At 42.3% G+C, this 20,753-nt stretch overlaps 1 protein-coding gene across 1 annotated transcript in view; it reads left to right on the top strand.

Annotated features, from left to right (window-relative positions):
• LOC131422006 (transport and Golgi organization protein 1 homolog) overlaps positions 1 to 20,753 on the top strand; it is a 34,429-nt gene that overhangs the window by 11,549 nt on the left and 2,127 nt on the right. Inside the window, exons 3-5 of the mRNA XM_058568866.1 lie at positions 11,547 to 11,645; positions 15,000 to 15,131; positions 18,857 to 18,878. Coding sequence (XP_058424849.1) covers positions 11,547 to 11,645; positions 15,000 to 15,131; positions 18,857 to 18,878 — 253 coding nt within the window. The remainder of the gene's footprint in view (positions 1 to 11,546; positions 11,646 to 14,999; positions 15,132 to 18,856; positions 18,879 to 20,753) is intronic.

Below are 20,753 nucleotides of genomic sequence, written 5' to 3'. Positions count from 1 at the left end.
AACAAGGTGGATGTGTTAATGAAGGGTAGAATTGGATCTATTTCAATAGATTGAGGGTTCCCAGTCTCATTTATGGTACCACGAGTGGAAGTGGACTCTCTGGAGAGATCCTCTCTTACCTGGCAAAACACTTGTGCTGAAGCAGTTCCTGGTACATCCCTGGATTTCTAGATAGAGTGATGATGGGAAACCTGGATAGGGCCTGGGCCCCAAGGAAGGAAAAACAAAATCTGTGTGTGAAGATGGGAAAGACAGTGAGACTCATGGGGGGAACATCCAGGGGAGAGGATCACTAACTTCAAGACTCAGCTGGAGGGGCCGGCAGGTGGCGAAGCGGTTAAGTGCACGCGCTCCGCTGCTGGCGGCCAGGGTTCGGATCCTGGGCGTGCACCAATGCACCACTCATCAAGCCATGCTGTGGCAGCATCCCATATAAAGTAGAGGAAGATGGGCACGGATGTTAGCTCAGGGCCAGTCTTCCTCAGCAAAAAGAGGAGGATTGGGATGGATGTTAGCTCAGGGCTGATCTTCCTCACAAAAAAAAAAAAAAAAAGACTCAGCTGGAGCAAGTCCTTTATCTTAATGAGCCTTAGAAGAGGAATTAGCTTTACCTACCTGGATCTAGGAGCTATCATGTTTTTTTGTTTTTTGTTTTTAATTTTTTGTTTATTGCAGTAACATTGGTTTATAACATTGTATAAATTTCAGGTGGACATCACTATACTATTTCTGCATAGATTACATCATGTTCACCACCGAAATACTAATTACAACCCATCACCACACACATGTGCCGAATTATCCCTTTCACCCTCCTCCCTCCCCCCTTCCCCTCTGGTAACCACCAATCCAATCTCTGTCTCTATGTGTTTGTTTATTGTTGTTGTTATCTACTACTTAATGAAGGAAATCATACGGTATTTGACCTTCTCCCTCTGACTTATTTCACTTTGCATAATACCCTCAATGTCCATCCATGTTGTCACAAATGGCTGGATTTCATCGTTTCTTATGGCTGAGTAGTATTCCATTGTGTATATATACCACATCTTCTTTATCCATTCGTCCCTTGATGGGCACTTAGGTTGCTTCCAAGTCTTGGCTATTGTGAATAACGCTGCAATGAACACAGGGGTGCATGTATCTTTATGCATTGGTGTTTTCAAGTTCTTTGGATAAATACCCAGCAGTGGAATAGCTGGATCATATGGTAGTTCTATCCTTGATTTTTTGAGGAATCTCCATACTGTTTTCCATAGTGGCTGCACCAGTTTGCGCTCCCACCAGCAGTGTATGAGAGTTCCCTTCTCTAGGAGCTATCATGTTAATCGCCCAATAACTGAATGGATACACAGCTTGGCATTTACTTCTGGATCCCAGAAACCCCTGGCTTAGCTCTTTATTGCTTTGATTAATAAGCCTGGATGTCGTCAGCAAAATTTTGATTTGTGAAGGTAATTTAGAGATTAACACAGCAGTTTAGATATTGTGTGATGGAATCCAATAGACCCAGTTTTATTCCTGGTTCCATCCCTGATTCATTGGGCTAGTTAGTTAACCTCTCTGAACCTCAGTTTCCCCAGTTTCTACCTCACAGGGTTGTTGGGGAGATGAAATGAAATAATGCATGTTAAGTGCCAGTACATGGTCAGCAAAAGGTAGCTGATATTAATATTGTCATCTTCATTATAATTATCCCCTTTTAAAATTTCCTTTTCAGTGATTCGGTTGAAGCAGCCAAGTCCTCCTGATTCCAAAGAGCCTAGAGCAGTGCAAGGACATTGCTTTCAGAAGGAGGGAGAACATCCTCAGGTCAGGATCACACTTCCAATTTAATTCTTGATTCACCCCATGGTGAGCATGAGTCACTGGGCCATTGCTAATGCTTCCTTTCTGTCCTTTGCCCCGGCCCACACAGGGAGCTGGTCTTATGTTTAGAAGAGACTCAGGGCAGAAGGCTGGCATGTGATACAGAAACACACAGGCTCCTTGGAGACAAGCTCCCAAGACATTGCTCAGAGACAAAGTTTCACCAAGGGTATCACCCAAACACCACAAGACATCTGTTGGCTGAAAGTCCATCCACTGTCTAAAGAGAAATAGGAAAAACATCTGAATTCTCTTGCATTGGTGCTAGCAACAACAAGAAGAATTGCTGGGAATTAGGCATGAACCTGTGGAAATAAAGCCATTCAAATGAGAACAAACAAAGGCTATTTACTCAGAGTTTGCTATAGCAAGGGAGTCAGCCACCACCGTTTGCATTTTAGCAGAGACTCAAAGGCAGGCAGAGGACTGGGAAAGCTTTTTGGTGGAGAAAAGGGAGGGATCCAGACGTGCCCTGATTGGAGGCTGTTGGCGTGGGGAAGCTGTAGGAGGGCTAACTAGAGGTGTGTGTTCTGTGTGATTGGTTAGGGGTGCGCATTTGGCTATCTCTAGTTGGTCCTATCTTAGAAGCAGGACAAAAATTAGGGAAGCTGTCAGTTATTAATTAATTCCTGGCTATTTGGGGCTGATTGTTGCATGCTTCCTGAGTTGGTTGCTAGAGATAGTGGTCTGACTTCCTCCAAGTCTGATTCCGAGACAGCAGGCTGGTTTCCTGGTCTGGTTACTGTAGATAATGGGTTGGTTTCCTGGGCTGGTTGCTGTAGATTGTGGGTGAGAGTTCTATTTTGATATGTGGTCTGGCCATTGTCCATTTGTGTATTCAGGCTCTTACACCACATATCTGGTACTGTGTTCAGTGCTTTACATATGTTAACATATTAAATACTTTCTTCTATGCAAATAGCAGCACACCCTACACACTGTTCCGCACTGCTTATTTTCCTGAGCAGCACATACTGAAAATCTTTCCATATCAAACATAAGGAAGTGCTATATTTTTTAAATAGTAGCATAATGTTCCATTGGATAGATATACCATTATTTGTTTACCCAGCCCCCAAACCCAACCTTTTTGCTATTATAAATTGTGTTGCAACAGCTGTCCTTGTGGTGATGACAGCTTGCATGTATGGCAATGTCTCTGTGGGATAAATTCCTGGAAATGCACAGCTGGGTAAAAGGGCATGTGCATTTGTATCTTGAGAGATGTTGCTAAATTTTACCTCAAATTATATCTAATTTAATTCTTACCAAAACCCTATAGGATTGGCATTTTGATAGATGAGGGACAGTTTCATGACTGTCTCAGAGACATGAAAAAGCTAGTCCAAGGCGGTGAGTGCCGACTTGGAATTTGAACCTAGATCTAGCCAATGGGCTCTTAAGCACCATGTCATACTGCCTCCTCCCTCTGTGATGGTAGCTGCTATTGTTAATTTCCAGCCTCAGGCCAGGCATTTAGCTAAGCATGCTATGTGCAGTAGCTCATTTAAATCTCACAACCTTAGGAGGTAGATGTTACTGTATTTCTAAGATGCCATCAATTGTGAGTCACGCCATTGCTTTATGACTCATCAAGACAACACAAAGCAATGCTACTTAAATTTGGGCATGCTGTTGATTGTAAGGCACTTTCTGACCTTAAGAGAGTGAAATGTAAAAAAATGTGCATCTTGGAGTCCACAAAATACAGCATTATCCCATTTTACAAATGAGGACACTGAAGTATCATGAGGTGAAATGACTTGCCTAAGGTCACACCTAGTCATTGGCAGAATTGAGGTTTGAATGCTTATCCATTTAATGCCAGAGCCACCTCAGTGCTCAACACTTCCCTTGCTTTTGTGCTGGGAGCAAATAATTCTTTGGAGTCAGACCTCCAGAGTAAAGTATGGCATCAGGGAATTCTCCAGATTTATATGGCAGAGCAGGAGGGCTAGGGATGTGCAGGACTGTTATTCTGGCTGTTATGAGCTAAACTGCCTCTGCCACTGCCTCCTGCTCTAACCATCTCATGTTCTAGAACTCTGTTCTGATTATCATATTTTCCTGCTTAAAAAAAAAACCCTTCAATGGCTCCCCACTGCTGTCATGCTAAAGGCCATATTCTTTTCTGATATTCAAGGCCATCTGACCTCACCCTCACTCTCATTTCATTTCTTTCCACACCTTATACTTCAGCCAAACTGGCCCTGTGCTCTGTACATCCTCTTGCTTTTTCTCTTCCAGGCTTTGCCTTGGTTTACATTATTTCCTTTGCTCTGAATGCTCTTTCCACTCTCACCTCCACATAATCAAATCCCGTATACAGAGTTCACCTCCAATCCTTTATATGCCCCTCTCTTTTGGAAATGACTGCTCTGTCCTCTGAGCCCCGTAATGCTTTCTCCTAAGGAACTACAATTTCTGCCATGCACTACAGTTATTCATAGGCTTGTCTTGGCTCTCTGACTACCCTGTGGACTTCTTGAGGGTAAAGTTCACACCTGACTCATCTTTGAACCCTTCCTTTCTCCCAATCTAGTGACCAACACAGAGTAGAGATCAGATATCACACTTAGTGTGGAGACCTACAACGAACACAGATTTGGAAATGACGTTAGATAGAGAACTTCAAACCTGTTCTCAATTCCTGTACTCTTTGACCTCTTTAAGACAAGTTGATTCTGTATGGTCCTAAATCTGTGGTTAGCTTTCCTTGATTGCTTATGTCTTCTGATATTTGCGTTAGAACACAACATCTGTTAAACACCTGCCTGTAGGCCTCTGACCCGATTTCAGCCCTCCAGGTGCCTCAGGTCCCCTCTTATCTCAGTATCCCCATCATAATGATGTGGGTGGTTTTGGTCTTATATTGTGAGGGAGGTGGAATTGGAGACTAGGGACTTGGCACATATTATAATCCTAGATTTTACAAAATCACTGTGAAATCTCCTTTCTCTCTAGATCTGTGTGACTTGGGGACATTTCCTGACTCTCAGGCTATAACCTTGAGGCCAATAGAATCTCCTTAAATTCTGTCAGTATCTGTCTTAATTGGCTTTATGTTGCCTTCCAGGTACCAGGGCTTTAGGGGGTCTTGGACGTTATCCAGCAGGCACTTTTATGAATTCATGGATTGAATAAATGAATAATTTCAGTTTCTCCAATTCTAATTCTCTACCTGATATCCACTGGTTTTTATAGCTCATAAAGAGTCAAAGACTTTGTGGTGAGGTTGGGCAACACATATACCTGTACCTCCTTCCCCTAAGGGATCCTTGGGTAAAGTTTGTTAAGAGAACTTGAGCATGGAGTCACAACACACAACCATTTATCTTAGGCAGAATTGACTGTAAGGTTGAGAAACCAAAACAAATGCAAGCCAATTACTTCAATGGGTGTTCAACCAAAGACATTGAAATCAGGTTCAATGCTGGAGGAAAACTTGACTAGATTGGATTTGTCAAGAGATAGTATAGTATCCATGAGCTATTTAAAAGAAGTTTTTTAAAGAGTTGTATTGATGACATGGGATTTTCATCTTAGATGCTGAGTCTAGACCCAAACCCCTTATAAGTTGTGACTCTGCCTTTGTGTTTATCACTACATGTAGAGGTCAACACAGTTGTTCACCATGGTTCTATTAGCATAGAAGAACAGGTAACGTATCTTTTGGGTAATTGCCCTGGATCTCTCCCCAGCTGCATGGACCCACTGCTTTTCCCCTCTCCCCCAGACACTAGATTTCTGGCTCTACAGTAATTTGTTTTTGATCCTTTTGTGTTCACCTTCCCCCTTTGCTTTCAGTCAGGTTCCTTCTCTCAATATTGACATTTTCTGCAGTCTTGGGTAAGTAACTCTTTTCTTAGCTTTAGTCCCATGAAACTGTCCCTTCCTTCCCTAAGAGAAGAGCTTTCAAACCAACAAAGGACTCCCTGCACAGCACACCAGAGTGCCTGAGAGATCCATACATCTATACATCTGAAGGTGGGTGGACTGGGCTTCCGGGAGGCAGTGGAACTAGGGTAGCAGCTCCCTCCCCTTTTCCCAGCAGTGACAATCCAAAACACAGACACCAACTGCCAAGGGCAGTGGTGCCCTGACCTGAGGTTTCGAAAAGCACAGTGGTGCTGGGGACCAGAGGCTGTAGGAACAGCAGTGGTGCTCATGGCTCATCCCCACCCCTCCCCCAGCAGTGGCATGTGACACCTGTGACTTGAGGCTTCAGGAGCCACAGCAGTGCCCATGACCCAGCCCTCAGTGGCGGCACCCATGACTCTGACCCTACCAGCAGTGGGGGATGTGTACAAGACCCTGGGCCCCTGGCAGCAGCAGTGACACTCATGAACCCAGCACCCCTGGCAGTGGTGCTCCCAGAAACCCCAGTTAACCTCAGAGCGGCAGTGCAGGTGGTGCACATGGCAGCAGCACCCGAACCTATGGTGAGCCAGTGGGGGAACACAAGACCCACATGACCCCAAAAGCAGCAGAAGTGCTTGCAGCCTGGTGACCACAGCAGCGGCACCCACAACTGTAGCAACATTGTAAGCAGCAAGGTACCAGCAACCTCAGAGGCACAAGCAGCACAGGGGGGCACTGACGAAGCCTCTGGCAGAGGCAGTGGAGGGTAGAAAGAGCAGGCTCTCAAATACAACCAGAAGCAACTCAGAATCAAAGTAACAAAAGATTTACCCCAAAACAAAAGGTGTTTACCACCACAAATGCATCAGCAGAGGATCAACCCATCAAGCACCGTGAAGAACTATAGTAACAAAGGAGAACAGAAAGAAAATGACAACTCTCCAGAAACCAAATTATAAGTCACAGATGACTGTGATTTAATTGACAGCGAATTCAAAATAGCTGTCATGAAGAAACTCAACGAGTTACAAGAAAACTCAGAAAGACATTTAGTGAGCTCAGGAATAAAATTAAGGAACACAAGAAGTACTTCACCAAAGAGATTGAAACTCTAAAAAAAACTCAAATTCTAGAGATGAAAACCACAATTAATGAGATGAAAAATAAAGTACAAGTCATTGGAAATAGAGTAGAAAATGTAGAACAGAGAATTAGCAATCTCGAAGATAGAAATATGGAAATGATTTAAGTGGAAGTGGAGAGAAAACTAAGATTTTTAAAAAATGAAGAAATTGTACAAAAAATATCCAACTCTATTAGGAAAAGCAATGTAAGGATGATGGGTATCCCAGAAGCAGAAGAGAGGGAGAAAGGAGCAGAGAGCTTATTTAAAGAAATAATAGCTGAGAACTTCCCAAACCAGGGGAAGGGACTGGATATACAAGTACATGAAGCTAATAGAACTCCTAATTATCTCAACATAAAAACACTTTCTCCAAGGCACATTATATATATATATATTTTTTTTTTACTATTACTGGTTTATTTTTTTTAATTTTTTGTTTATTGCGGTAACATTGGTTTATAACATTATATAAGTTTCAGGTGTACATCATTATACTTCTATTTCTGCATAGATTACATCATGTTCACCACCCAAATACTAATTACAACCCATCACCACACACATGTGCCGAATTGTCCCTTTCGCCCTCCTCCCTCCCCTCTTCCCCTCTGGTAACCACCAATCCAATCTCTGTCTCTATGTGTTTGTTTATTGTTGTTATTATCTACTACTTAATGAAGGAAATCATACGGTATTTGACCTTCTCCCTCTGACTTATTTCACTTTGCATAATACCCTCAATGTCCATCCATGTTGTCACAAATGGCTGGATTTCATCGTTTCTTATGGCTGAGTAGTATTCCATTGTGTATATATGCCACATCTTCTTTATCCATTCGTCCCTTGATGGTTGCTTCCAAGTCTTGGCTATTGTGAATAACGCTGCAATGAACACAGGGGTGCATGTATCTTTATGCATTGGTGTTTTCAAGTTCTTTGGATAAGTATCCAGCAGTGGAATAGCTGGATCATATGGTAGTTCTATCCTTGATTTTTTGAGGAATCTCCATACTGTTTTCCATAGTGGCTGCACCAGTTTGCACTCCCACCAGCAGTGTATGAGAGTTCCCTTCTCTCCACATCCTCTCCAACACATGTTGTTTCCTGTCTTGTTAATTATAGCCATTCTGACGGGCGTGAGGTGATATCTCATTGTAGTTTTGATTTGCATTTCCCTGATAGTTAATGATTTTGAACATCTTTTCACGTGTCTGTTGGCCATCTGTATATCTTCTTTGGAGAAATGTCTGTTCAGGCCTTTCGCCCATTTTTTAATTGGGTTGTTAGTTTTTTTGTTGTTGAGATGCATGAGTTCTTTATATATTTTGGAGATTAAGCCCTTATCAGATGTATGGTTTGCAAATATCTTCTCCCAATTGTTAGGTTGTCTTTTCATTTTGTTGATGGTTTCCTTTGCTGTGCAGAAGATTTTTAGTTTGATGTAGTCTCATTTGTTTATTTTTTCTATTGTTTCTCTTGTCTCCAAGGCACATTATATTAAAACTGTCAAAAGTCAGTTTTATGTCAATGACATTACCAGAGGGGAAGGGGGTGGGGGGAGGGCAAAAGGGGTAAAGGGGCACATATGTATGGTGACAGATAAAAACTATTGGTGGTGAAAATGATGCAGTCTATACAGAAACTGATATATAATAATGTACACCTGAAATTTACACAATGTTATAAGCCAATATGACCACAATAAAAAGAAAAGAATACATACAACAACAACAAAAAATACAATTAAAAAAATGGTCAAAGGACTTGAGTAGACATTTCTAAAGAAAAGATATTCTGCAAGAAGACATATTTCTACAAATAAACAAGGAGCACAGGAAAAGATGTTCACCATTGTTAGTCATTAGGGAAATGCAAAATAAAATGACAATGATGTGTGTCAGCAAGATGGTGGGATAGGAAGGCCCAGCACTCATCGCCCACAGAAACCACGATTTAACCACCATCCATGGACGAAAATACCTTTAGGAAAGCACTGGAATCCAGGTGTGAGGTCTCAGCATGCCAGTGGAGCAGAAAATCTGAGAACAACCGTAGTGAAAGGGTAGAAAGAACAGCTTCTTCATCTGCATCACCCTTCCCACAGGCTGGCTCAGCTCAGCACAGAGAGACCCCTCCACCTGCGATTTCTCCCAGGAGGAAGAGAGCAATGTGAGCGTCACTGCTGCAGCCTTTCCAGGTGCAGCTTGAAAGTCCACTCCTGTCTTGCTGAGATAATCAGCATGGCTGGATCCTCCGGGGGCAGCTAAGAACAAAGAAATGGAGAGGAGTTCACAGCAACCACTGTGGGATCTCAACACCCAGCCCACAGACACTGTCAGCCAGCCCACCCACAGGCCCTACAGGTGGTATGGATGTCCCTCAAAAAACTGAAAATAGGGCTACCATATGATCCAGCAATGCCACTCTGGGGATAGATCCAAAGGAAATGAAATCAGGATCTTGAAGACATATCTGCACCCCATGTTCATTGCAGCATTGTTAACAATAGCCAAGATATGGGAACAACCCAAATGTCCATCAATGGTTGTATTGATAAAGAAAATGTGATGTATTTATACACAATGGGATATTATTCAGCCTTAAAAAAAGAAGGACATCCTGCCATTTGTGACTAGATGGATGAACCTGGAGGACATTATGCTAAGTGAAATAAGACAGACAGAAAGATAAATATTGCATAATTTCACTTTTATGTAGAATAAAAAAAACAACTGAATTCATAGTAACACAAGAGTAGAATGGTGATTACCAGAGGCTGGGGGATGGGGAAAAAGAAGAGATGTTGATCAAAAGTAACAAACTGTCTGTTATAAGATCAATAAGTTCTGGAGACCTGATGTCCAGTGTGGTGATTATAGTTAATAATGTGTTATATACTTCAAATTTACTGAGAGATCTCAAGTGTCGTCACCACACACGCACACACACACACACACACACACACAATGGTAACTATGTGAGGTGAAGGATGTGTTAATTAGCTTCAGTGTGGTGAGTTTTTCAAAATGTACATATATATCAAAACATCAATATGTACACCTTAAATGTATACAATTCCTTTTTTTTTTTTGTGAGGAAGATTGGCCCTGAGCTAACATCTGCCAATCCTCCTCTTTTTGCTGAGGAAGACTGGCCGTGGGCTAACATCCATGCCCATCTTCCTCCACTTTATATGGGACACCGCCACAGCATGGCTTGACAAGCGGTGCGTTGGTGCGCGCCCAGGATCCAAAGTGGCGAACCCCTGGCCGCCGCAGCGGAGCACGCACACTTAACCGCTTGTGCCACCGGGCCGGCCCCTACAATTCCTATTTGTCAATTATACCCCAATAAAGCTGGAAGGACAAGAAAAAAAAAAAATGTCAGTGACAAAGAAAGAATATTAAGGGTGGCCAGGGAAAAGAAAATAACTTAGAAAGGAACCCCCATCAGGCTATCAGTGGAAACTCTACAGGGTAGGAGAGAGTGGAATGATATATTCAAAATATATTACAAAAGTATATCACTTAAAGGGGCCGGCCCGGTGGCGCAAGCGGTTAAGTGCGCGCGCTCCGCTGCGGCGGCCCGGGGTTCGCTGGTTCGGATCCCGGGCGCGCACCGACGCACTGCTTGGTAAGCCATGCTGTGGCGGCGTCCCATATAAAGTGGAGGAAGATAGGCACAGATGTTAGCCCAGGGCCGTCTTCCTCAGCAAAAGAAGAGGAGGATTGGCGGATGTTAGCTCAGGGCTGATCTCCTCACAAAAAAAAAAAAAAAAAAAAAAAAAAAAAGTATATCACTTAAAATATACACAGACACACAGAGAAAAACTCATGTCCACAATCAATATACTCATAGACACAGAAACTCAGACTCTCAGGTCCGTAATGTAGAATTACACAACCAAACACACATGCACACACACACACTCCCAGACCCTCACCCCCTACCCCAGCCCACAAAACAGAGAGCTCTGGCACTCAGTGGAGGCCACCGCAGGCAGACAGAATGAATGGACTCCGGCATGACCAGCCCCAACTAAAGCTGTCAAGGAAGGGGGTGTTTTCCTGGTTCCAACCCGAGTGCTGGACATCTGCCCCATGCCAGGAACTTCTGGAAGGGCTGTGCCTGCGTCCTGAGATGCCAGAGAGTGACAAGTGTAGGGTTGCTTTGGGGACAAGGGCCCAGGATAGGGATAGGGACCCTGACAGGGTGCACTTAGAGTGGAGGTGTTGCGTGGAGCTTAGCAGATCCCCAGGAGAAGAGAGAGAGAGAGGCGAGCCTCCCCAGGACCCTGCCATGTGTCAGAGTGGGCTTCACCCTCTCCCACAATAAGAACAATAAGAATAATGCATCAGCAGGACTATCATATGACAATATTATCATCACCACAGCAATGACTGACCATTGGTCCCAGGTCGAGGAGCAGGGGGTGTGACCATGGCCAGCTGGTTTGACCCCATCTTCTGAGCAGGGCACACTCCAAGCAAAGGTAGGCCCTGGGCAAAGCTTCTTTCTGGCCCCTTCTCCCTCTGGAGTCTCCTAGCCTCAACCTCCCCCTCTCCCAACATCCCTTCCCAGACCCAAGTCCCCTATGACCCTTTTCTCAGCCTGAGTACACTCTATTTGTGTATTTGATTCTTTTTTTGACTTCACTTCAAAGTCATCCTTTGCTTTGTATGTTTTTCAGCCAATGGCCATGGGAAACCTTGGGATGTCAGAAAGGAAGAAGGCAGTGCCAGAAGTGGGAGACGGGGGACCTGAGTTGGGAAGGACCAGAAACCTGAAGGTCTGTGAAGGTTCCAGAGAGGACCTGTCCTTGGGGTGGCTCTCGGTGAGGCACTGGGTGGGGGGGGGCATTCTAAAAGTGAGGTCACACGGTGTCCATGGTGATGACCCAGGGGTGAAGGCAGGGGATTGGTCAAAGGGGAGTATAAAGCATCGTGGTTGCTAAGGCAGCGCCCAGACAGGAGAAGACTCGGAGGAAGACGAAGCCCTCGTCCCCTCCAACTGCTCCTGAGAGTCCACTTCACTGCTCCTTGTGTCCTGCTGACCTACTGACCTACTGACCTGTCTGAACCCTCCTCCTTCCCCTCTAGGACTTGATCTGACCCAGTACTTTCCCTGACACCCCTCTTCTCCTCCTCCCCCCTGCCAAAACCCCTCTTCCTGCCACACCCCCTCCCCAATCCCACCCCCAATTCCAACCTCTCCCCCCAACACACTCCCCACCCCTCCCCTCACTCCCTTCCTCCCCCATCCCTCTCCTCACGCCCTTTGCATCCCTCCCTCCACACCTCCTTCCTCCTGACCACGATCCCCTGAGAGGACCAGGACATGGGGGCGCAGAGGTTGATCTTCTGGCTCCTCCTGCTCGGGTTTGCCGGTTACCCAGACACAAACGTGAGTAGACATTGGACATCAGATCTTTCCTCCTTCTTATTGGGCTCTTTCACACGGTGGTTAAATAACAAATTTTTCATGGGTTCCTGAATGGGAACTCAGACATTCCTGAAGACTGAGGACCTCAGGCCAGGTTTCTTGACCAGCCTGAATGGTTCTGGCCACAGCTGTCCACATCAAGTTCTGGGTCCTGTCAGCATTGCTTGGACCAGACACAGCAGGGTTGATAGGATGGAAACCTGAAAATAGTAACTTTATAGCATCAAGAAGGAAGGATTTGTGAATATATTAAAAGCCATTGAGTTGTAAGTCTTCAATGGGAGAATTGTATGATATATGAATTATATCTCAATAAAGTTGTTTTTAAAAATGTAAGGAATTCTTATTTAATAGGAGTCATGGGAGTTAGACTAGCTCCTGGAAGCCTTGTCAAGATCCTGCTTCAAGCTCTGCAGGTGTAGGGACCATCTCATGTGTAGTTTGTTTCCCTATAAGTACGTGATTCATATACCTGTAGGCTGGCAGCCCTGGGAACAGTGGTGTCTAAGCATTGGTGTTGGTGCTAGTCTGTTAAAAAGTGAAATGTCTTTTGTGCTCGGTGCTTTCTGGCTTGTTGACTTTTAGCAACTTCTGAGTCATCCCTTCCTTTCTGCTCTTGGAAGCTGCCCCCAGGGACTCTGTGTACAACCAGGTTGATGGGAGCCCTGAGAAGTCCATCAGAAAATAAGTGGCTGCATCCTGCTGGGATGTTTATAATGGGGAAATCATTAGGAGTGACATGACCAGGAGGTGAATGAGTTGTCCTTTCTTTAGTAAAGTGTTCATGTCCAGAGTATTGACTTACTCAAAGCAAAAAGGTTCCTTATTGTCCTTAGAATTGGACATTAAAGAAATTCCAGATTCCTACTGTGAAAGTTTTCACTCTCTCATTAGAAAACACTTCTACCCTGAGAGGAGAGAGAGAGAGAGAGACTGAGAACAGCCCTTAGAGATAAGTAGATTTGTTTTGATTGGCATGCATCAGGTTCTTAGGGATCTGGAAAGGTCCAGTGGTCAGGAACAACCCTCACATTGAGGCAGAATCATCCCAATGAATACCTCCAATCGAAGAAGAATCTATTCTGTTTCCTTTGAGTCTATGAAGGCAGAAATTTCTTGATAGTCTTTATTGGAATTTTCCCCCCTCTACCTAGGCTGCATTCTCATAGATGAGTTAAGCTCTCTTTCCTACCTCATCTTTGAGCACCTGGATAAACTCACTTGTCTTGCATTTCCACCTCCTCCCTTGCCCATGGCCATTGAGTATCAGAACCTCAGCTTTATTGGCCCCATTGGATCGAATCTAGGTAGGAGTGAACTACTGATATCAGCTCCCAACAGTTGCCAGATGTAACAAGAGTGCCCATGACTGGGGATGTTTTACCAAGTAGTGACAAGATGGTCTTTGTTTTTTTTTGTGCATTTGATCCACATGTTTAACCATTGTGCTGAGCTACTGCTCTCTCTCAGTCAGTGGTGACTCAAAGACAGTGTATGTTTCCCATAAGCACACATTTTACTGACCCCAGCTGTGAGGGCTGAAGATGAAACCATTATAGATTTCAGAGGCCACTTTCTAGAGAAGTTTTATTTGCACAAAACTAAAGCTTGGTATGTGGATTAGTGGGAATTACATTGTGAGTCTGTTGTCTTCTAAAATACTTATAGGTCTAGTTTTTGTAAAATGACATGTTTGCCTTTTGTTTCGATGAACATACATCCTAGAAATTTTATATTCCTTTACAAATTAATTTTCATGATTGCTATTGATTGATTTAGGTGCAATACTGTAAAATACGAATGTGAATTCTTTTTATTGGCATTCGGAAGTGTGTTTTTAACTAACTACAGTTCTCATAGTTTTAATCATAATATACAAGATTACACTGTTATGAAAATCTTTATGTACTTCAGAAATCTGACATTATGTGCTCTGGTTCAGAATCAAAGTGAACATTGAAAGAAAACCCCAATAGTTTTAGAAACTTGGGCTAAACAAAAATCTGGAATTAATTTTTGTGGGAGTAATAATCCCAGTGTTATTATAATAGCAGCTGCCCATGTCTCTCAGTTATGTACATTTCTATAAACATCTCTCTATATATTATTCTCATTTGTATCTCTAGCACACATTTTTCATTGTTATTTTTTCCTATTCTTCTATACATTTGGGTATATTTTTGGTGATGTTCCAAATAATTTTATCCAGGTGCTTCATGAATATACAACAGAAGATTGAGGCTTCCCATCCACTCTAAGTTTGATTTTACTTATTTCAATTTTAATTGGTTTATAAGTTCATAGTTTATGTGCTGTTAACTATTTAAAAAGTATTTGCAATGTGTTTGTCAGAAAAATAAAATCTTCAAGTGTGCGTATTAGATTTTTTTCCTACAGCTTAAGTGTGGTATAATTTTTGTATAATAATGGCACCATTTTAGTGAATACAATTTGTTGATATTTAACGTACGTTTACAGCAATGAAACCATCACCACGTTAAGATAGTAAACACACTCATCACTCCCAAAAGTTTCCTCCTGCTCCTTTTAATCCATCTGTCTTCCCTCTCCTCCATGAGGAGATATTTGAGAGGTGTGGTTACCTCCTGGAGGCTGGTTTAGGGTTTCTAAAGATGACTCTTTGTGACAGATGTATTGTAAATGTCTTTGAGGTTCCTCATGATCTCCATTATTATTTCAGCCAGTCCATATTCTGCCTGACTATTTCCGTCTTGGCCCTGATGTTTTTGGAATTCTGTGGAAGTTGACCATTATTATTACTTCTTTGGGAATTTCCGCATTTTTAATTTTTCTCTGGAGAACCGTCCTTGCTGTGAGTATACTAAAGTAATTTATGGATAGACTTTTAATCATAAATAAGTAGGAATTTTGCTAGTCACTGAAACTTGTATTTGCATTCATTCCTACAAATTTTCCTCTAAGTACTGCTTTCACTGTATCCCACAAATTTTAATAAGTCCTATTTTCATTATCATTTAGATTGAATTATTTTTAAATTTCTGTTGAGATGTCTTCTTTGACCCGTGTGTTCTTTAGAAGTGTGTTGTTTAGTCTCCAAATTTTTTGTATTTTTCCAGCTATCTTTCTGTTACTGATTTCTGGTTTGAATCCATTGTGGTGTAAGAACATAGTTTCTACGATTTCTTTTACTTTAAATTTGTTAGGATGTATTTTATGGGCCCAAATATGGTGTATCTGAGTGAATTTTTTATGTGAGCTTGAGGAGAATGTATATTGTGCTGTTGGATGAAGTCTTCTGCAGATGTCAATAGATCCATTTGATTGAAGATGCTGGTCAGTTCAACTGTATTCTTATTGAATTTCTGTAAGCTGGATCTGTCAATGATAGAGGGTTTTGAAGTTTCCAGCTATAATAATGGATTCATCTATTTCTCCTAGCAATTCTGTCAGTTTTTGCCTCATGAATTTTGCCACTTTGTTGTTAATACATACATATTAGGGATTACTATGTCTTCTTCGAGAATTGACCCCTTTACCTTTAAAGTGATGCCCCTCATTATCCCTGATAATTTTCCTTACTCTGTAGTATTGTTTTGAAGGATAAGTTTCACTGGCTACAGAAATTTAGGTTGATGGTTCCTTTCTTTTAATACTTTAAATATTTCATTCTACTTTCTTGCTGATTGCACGATTTCTGAAGAGAAGTTGAATGTACTTCTTATCCTTGTTCCTCTATGGGTGAAACGCTATACCCCTCTGCCCCTGATCTGCCCCTTGCTTCTTTTAAAATTTTTTGTCTTTGCTTTTCTTTCTTTCTTTTTTTTTTTTTATTTATTTTTCCCCCAAAGCCCCAGCAGATAGTTGTATGTCATAGTTGCACATCCTTCTAGGTGCTGTACGTGGGACGCGGCCTCAGCATGGCCAGAGAAGCAGTGCGTCAGTGCGCGCCCGGGATCCGAACCCAGGCCGCCAGGAGCAGAGTGCGTGCACTTCACCACCAAGCCACGGGGCCGGCCCTGTCTTTGCTTTTCTGTAGTTGAAATGTTATATGTCTAGGTGTACCTTTTTTCTTGTTTTGTATTTATCCTGCTTGGAATTCTTTGAGCTTCCCGGATCTATGGTTTCATGACTATCATTAATTTTGGAAAATTCTCAGTCATTATGGCTTCAAATATTTCCTCCTTTCCTTTATTCTGCTGGTATTCCCATTATGTATATGTTACATCCTTTTGTAATCGTCCCACTGGTCTTGGATTTTGTGTGCTGTATTTTGGGGTTTTTTTTCCTTTGCATTTCGGTTTTGAAAGTTTACTGACATTTCTTCAAACTCGTTGATTCTTTCTTCAGCCATGTCGAGTCTGTTAATGAATGCATCAAAGGCATTCTTCATTTCTGTTATGGGGTTTTTGATTCTAGAATTTCTTTTGGATCATTATAATCTTCATCTCTGCTTATCTTCACCATCTCTTCTTGCATGTTGTCCACTTTTTTTGCTAGAGCCCTTAGCATGTTAATCATTATGGTTTCCAATTCTCAACCTGATATTCCATCATCTCTGCCATACTGAGTGTGATTCTAATGCTTTGTCTCGGTGTTCAAACTGTGTGGTTTTTTCTTTTAGTCTGCCTTGTAAGGTTTTATTGAAAGCTAGATGTCGTGTCCTGGTTTAAAGGAACAATTGAGGTAAACAGGCCTTTAGTCTGAGGATTTATGTTTATCTGGCTAGTGGTTAGGCTGAGTTTACTCTTAGGTGAGACAGGAAGAAGAGAGAGCTCTGGAGTTGGGTATTTCCCTTCACCTAGGTCACTTAGTCTTTGGAAAAACACCAATAAGTCTCTGCTAAAGTAGTTTCTCTTATGGGCAAGTCTTTTTAAGAAGAACAGAATAGTATGAGTTTATTTCTAAATAGCTATTTTTCCCCTGTCCCTGCCAATAGCATGAGGGGATTTTTCTCCAGTATTTACTGTGAGAAACTGTTGGGATTCCTGGAGATAAAACTCACACAAGTATGGGAACCCTTCCAGATTGGGCACCCTGGCATTTTTAAATCTCTTGCTTGTCCACACTGAGTATCCAGGAATTCATCAATTACAGTAAGTCTTTTCCTACCATAGTGTTCTGGTTTCTACAGAGATTTCTGACCTTGGGCTTCTGCTCCAATAAGGGGTGATTTTCTGTATTGGCCAGTCTGGGTCTCTGATTCTGCAGGCAGCATTTGTGACATCAGTTCTCTGATAGATCTATGAAGAGTTTTTGACCTTCAATTTGTTCAGCTTGTGTCTTATTATGTGGACAGGAGTGACGGCTTCCAAGCTCCTTACAAGCTGGATCAGAATCCAGGAGTCTAGCTCTCTTATTTCCTTTAGATCACTAACTTGAACACAAATTAATGTTTGAAATGGAAGTTAACTTTGTAAAATATTCTAATCTTTTTAGTAAAGAACTCATTGAGCAAGACAACAATATATTTTCAATGAGAAAACTACAATTTGTAAACCCTTCCCTTCAAAAAGAAAATACAGATATTAAGTATTTCTTGAGCCCATCCCACTTCCCACTTGTCCCTGCCTGTGGGATTGGGTGACAAGGGACAGGGAAGTTCACTGTTTCCTGAGCATCCTGTGAAGTTAAAGGAATATCTGAGATTTTCTGTTTGCCATCCATGGATGCATTTTCCTATGACATTATTATTATGACTGGCTTTTGATCCCGTAATGATATTCCAATGTCTTGGCATGTTTTTCGGGCTGACCTCAGTGTCTGATCACCATTTAAAACTCTTGAATGGGGAAATATGTTTTAGGGCTCAAGAAAATGTGTCTTTCCATGGTACTAAAATCGGATCCTGCCTGGATTTTATCGAGCTGTAATTCCACAGGGGATGCCTCGGGTCTGGGAAGCACTTTTTGCCCTTTCTTGAAATATTAGCTGTCATTTCTGTTGTTTATTGTGCTTGTTCTCTAGCCATCTCCCACTCTCTTTCTCATTTGATGACCCTCTGTTTTTAGTGGTCTGGGAAAATCATAGGACCTGATGTGCTGTAACTGTTTATTAATTCAGCAATCAGCCAACTCTGTAAGATTTCAGAAAGGCTTTCTATTGATTGAAAGAGGTATGTCTTAGTACAAATATTTTGCCTTTTCTTTTTTTTTTTTTTTTTTAAGTTTTTTTGGAGGCTTTTAAAACAATCCCAGGTTCTGGACGTCAGTGTGGATACTGGGTTTGACAAAAAAAAATCAGGTAAATGATGCATTAGTGTGTTTATAAAAATGTTTGCCATATCCATTATCAAAATTAAATAGATTAGTGTTCACTTAATAGAGCATAAACAGATCTTTTGGTCAAAAATAAGTTATTTACTTTTGTGCTCTTTATCAGAGATGGTTGTGAAGTTTCATGACTTAAACAGGAAATTATGATTTTCCCTTACTTTTAATCCTATAATTAATCATTATGCTCAACAAAATGATGATTATAATTTCATTGGGTTATTATTTTGATATTTTGTCGGAATGATAGATTTTTACTAATAATATATTTTTACATCATATTTAATTTTGTTTCTTCCTCTCCTAGGTAAAGCCTCGAGTATATCAAGGTAAGAGTTTAGGCTTTTGTTTCCTTCGTAGTATTTTCTCAGTTCTAGTGTTTGATGTGGGTTTTAATTCAATTGGGAGTAAATACAGTGACTTCTGATGTCTAATTGACTTTTTTTTTGTGTGAGGAAGATTGGCCCTTAGCAAACATCTGTGAGTCCTCTTTTTACTGAGGAAGACTGGCCCTGGGCTAACATCCATGCCCATCTTCCTCCACTTTACATGGGACGCCGCCACAGCATGGCTTGACAAGCGGTGCGTCGGTGTGTGCCCGGGATCTGAACCATCGAACCCCGGGCCGCCGCAGCGGAGCGCGCACTTAACCGCTTGTGCCACTGGGCCGGCCCCACTAATTGACTTTTTAACGCTTGAAAATTTTACTCGTCCTGGGTTGGAAACTAAATGACAACATAAGGGGAGTTGCCATCTATTGAGATAAGAGACCCGCAGGAGGAATGGATCATGGGACTAGGGACGATAGGGTGAGTTTAATTTTGCATAGAAATGTTTAGGAAGCAAGTGATGGCATGAGGCTGCAGTTTGGAGTGACTATGTTGACATGACCTGGCTCTTGGTGAAATGTAGAGATGATACAACACTACTAGAGCCTATCAAGAAGTTTATGGCTGAGAGATGAACCAGATATTGCCAGGCAAAGTGTGTGTCACGACCCTGGGTTATGAGTCTGAAGCGGAGGGAGCCACTCATGCCAGTGGAGAATGGGTGGAAATGAACCTGATGCAAAATAGGGATAAGACATTCTGTACGGCTTCCCAGACTGTGATGATTACGTGGTGCTGTCTGTTGAGAGCCAGGGTGGCTGCCTGACACTTAGTAGGCCCTCAGCTGCTGGAGTTTGTCACAGCGAATGCAGCAGTGCTGGTGGTGAGAAGAGTGACCAGGGTATCAGAGCTCTCATGCTGGGCAAATAGAAGATAAGTTTGCACTTTGTGGTCAGGTGAGAGAATTCAATGCCTCTGAGAGGAGTGTGGAATTATGGGCTGTGTTCTAGAGCTTTCCATGTGTTATCCACCTGTTACTGGGTGCTTTACCTGTGCTGTATTCCTGTAATGGTGGATTGTAACATTCTCTTCTTGGGGCTGAAGGATATTGTCTTATAGGGATTGTGAGTTATCCAGGTCCTCTAGCGACTAAGTGGTAAAGCTGAGATTGTACCCAAGTGTGTTTGATTCTAAAGACCTTGTCCTCTTGAGCCTCCCACCCTGGTTCTCATGAAGGGGATTCTGCTGGGCAGCAGGAAGGCATTAGAGGCTTTTCAGTAGCCCGTCAAGTGACATTTAGAAGAATCTCTCTGGGTAATATTAACTGTTTTTTTTTTTATAATTTTAATTATTTTTCCCCCAAAGCCCCAGCAGATAGTTGTATGTCGTAGTTGCACATCCTTCTAGTTGCTGTACGTGGGACGCGGCCTCAGCATGGCCGGAGAAGCGGTGCGTCGGTGCGCGCCCGGGATCCGAACCCGGGCCGCCAGCAGCGGAGCGCGCGCACTTAACCACTAAGCCACAGGGCCTGCCCATCTCTGGGTAATATTAAAGGGTGGGGAAAACCTGGAAGAAGTCAGGTGTTTTTTTTTTCTTTTTTCATTTTGATTTTTGTTTTTTAAAGCAATTGCACTGATCTGTTTATTTTATGTGATAGTTGGAGGACAGAATATAAGTACATGAGATGCTTGAATTTTCTCTGTTTCCCCTCTGGTGATGACAGGGCTGTTTGAACTGTTCACATTTTCTAAGAATATTGCCTAATGATGGGATGTTAGGCTAAGACATTGTATTGTGTTTCCTCGTCTTTGAAAAAAGATTAAGTAGGAATCTCATTGAATTAGGGTTCTTATTTTCATATTTGTTCCCTACATT

The sequence above is a fragment of the Diceros bicornis genome, chromosome 26 (genome assembly GCF_020826845.1).
Source record: "Diceros bicornis minor isolate mBicDic1 chromosome 26, mDicBic1.mat.cur, whole genome shotgun sequence".
Taxonomy (NCBI): domain Eukaryota; kingdom Metazoa; phylum Chordata; class Mammalia; order Perissodactyla; family Rhinocerotidae; genus Diceros; species Diceros bicornis.
Note: the sequence above shows the minus strand (reverse complement) of the source record. Positions and strands in the feature narration are given on the sequence as shown.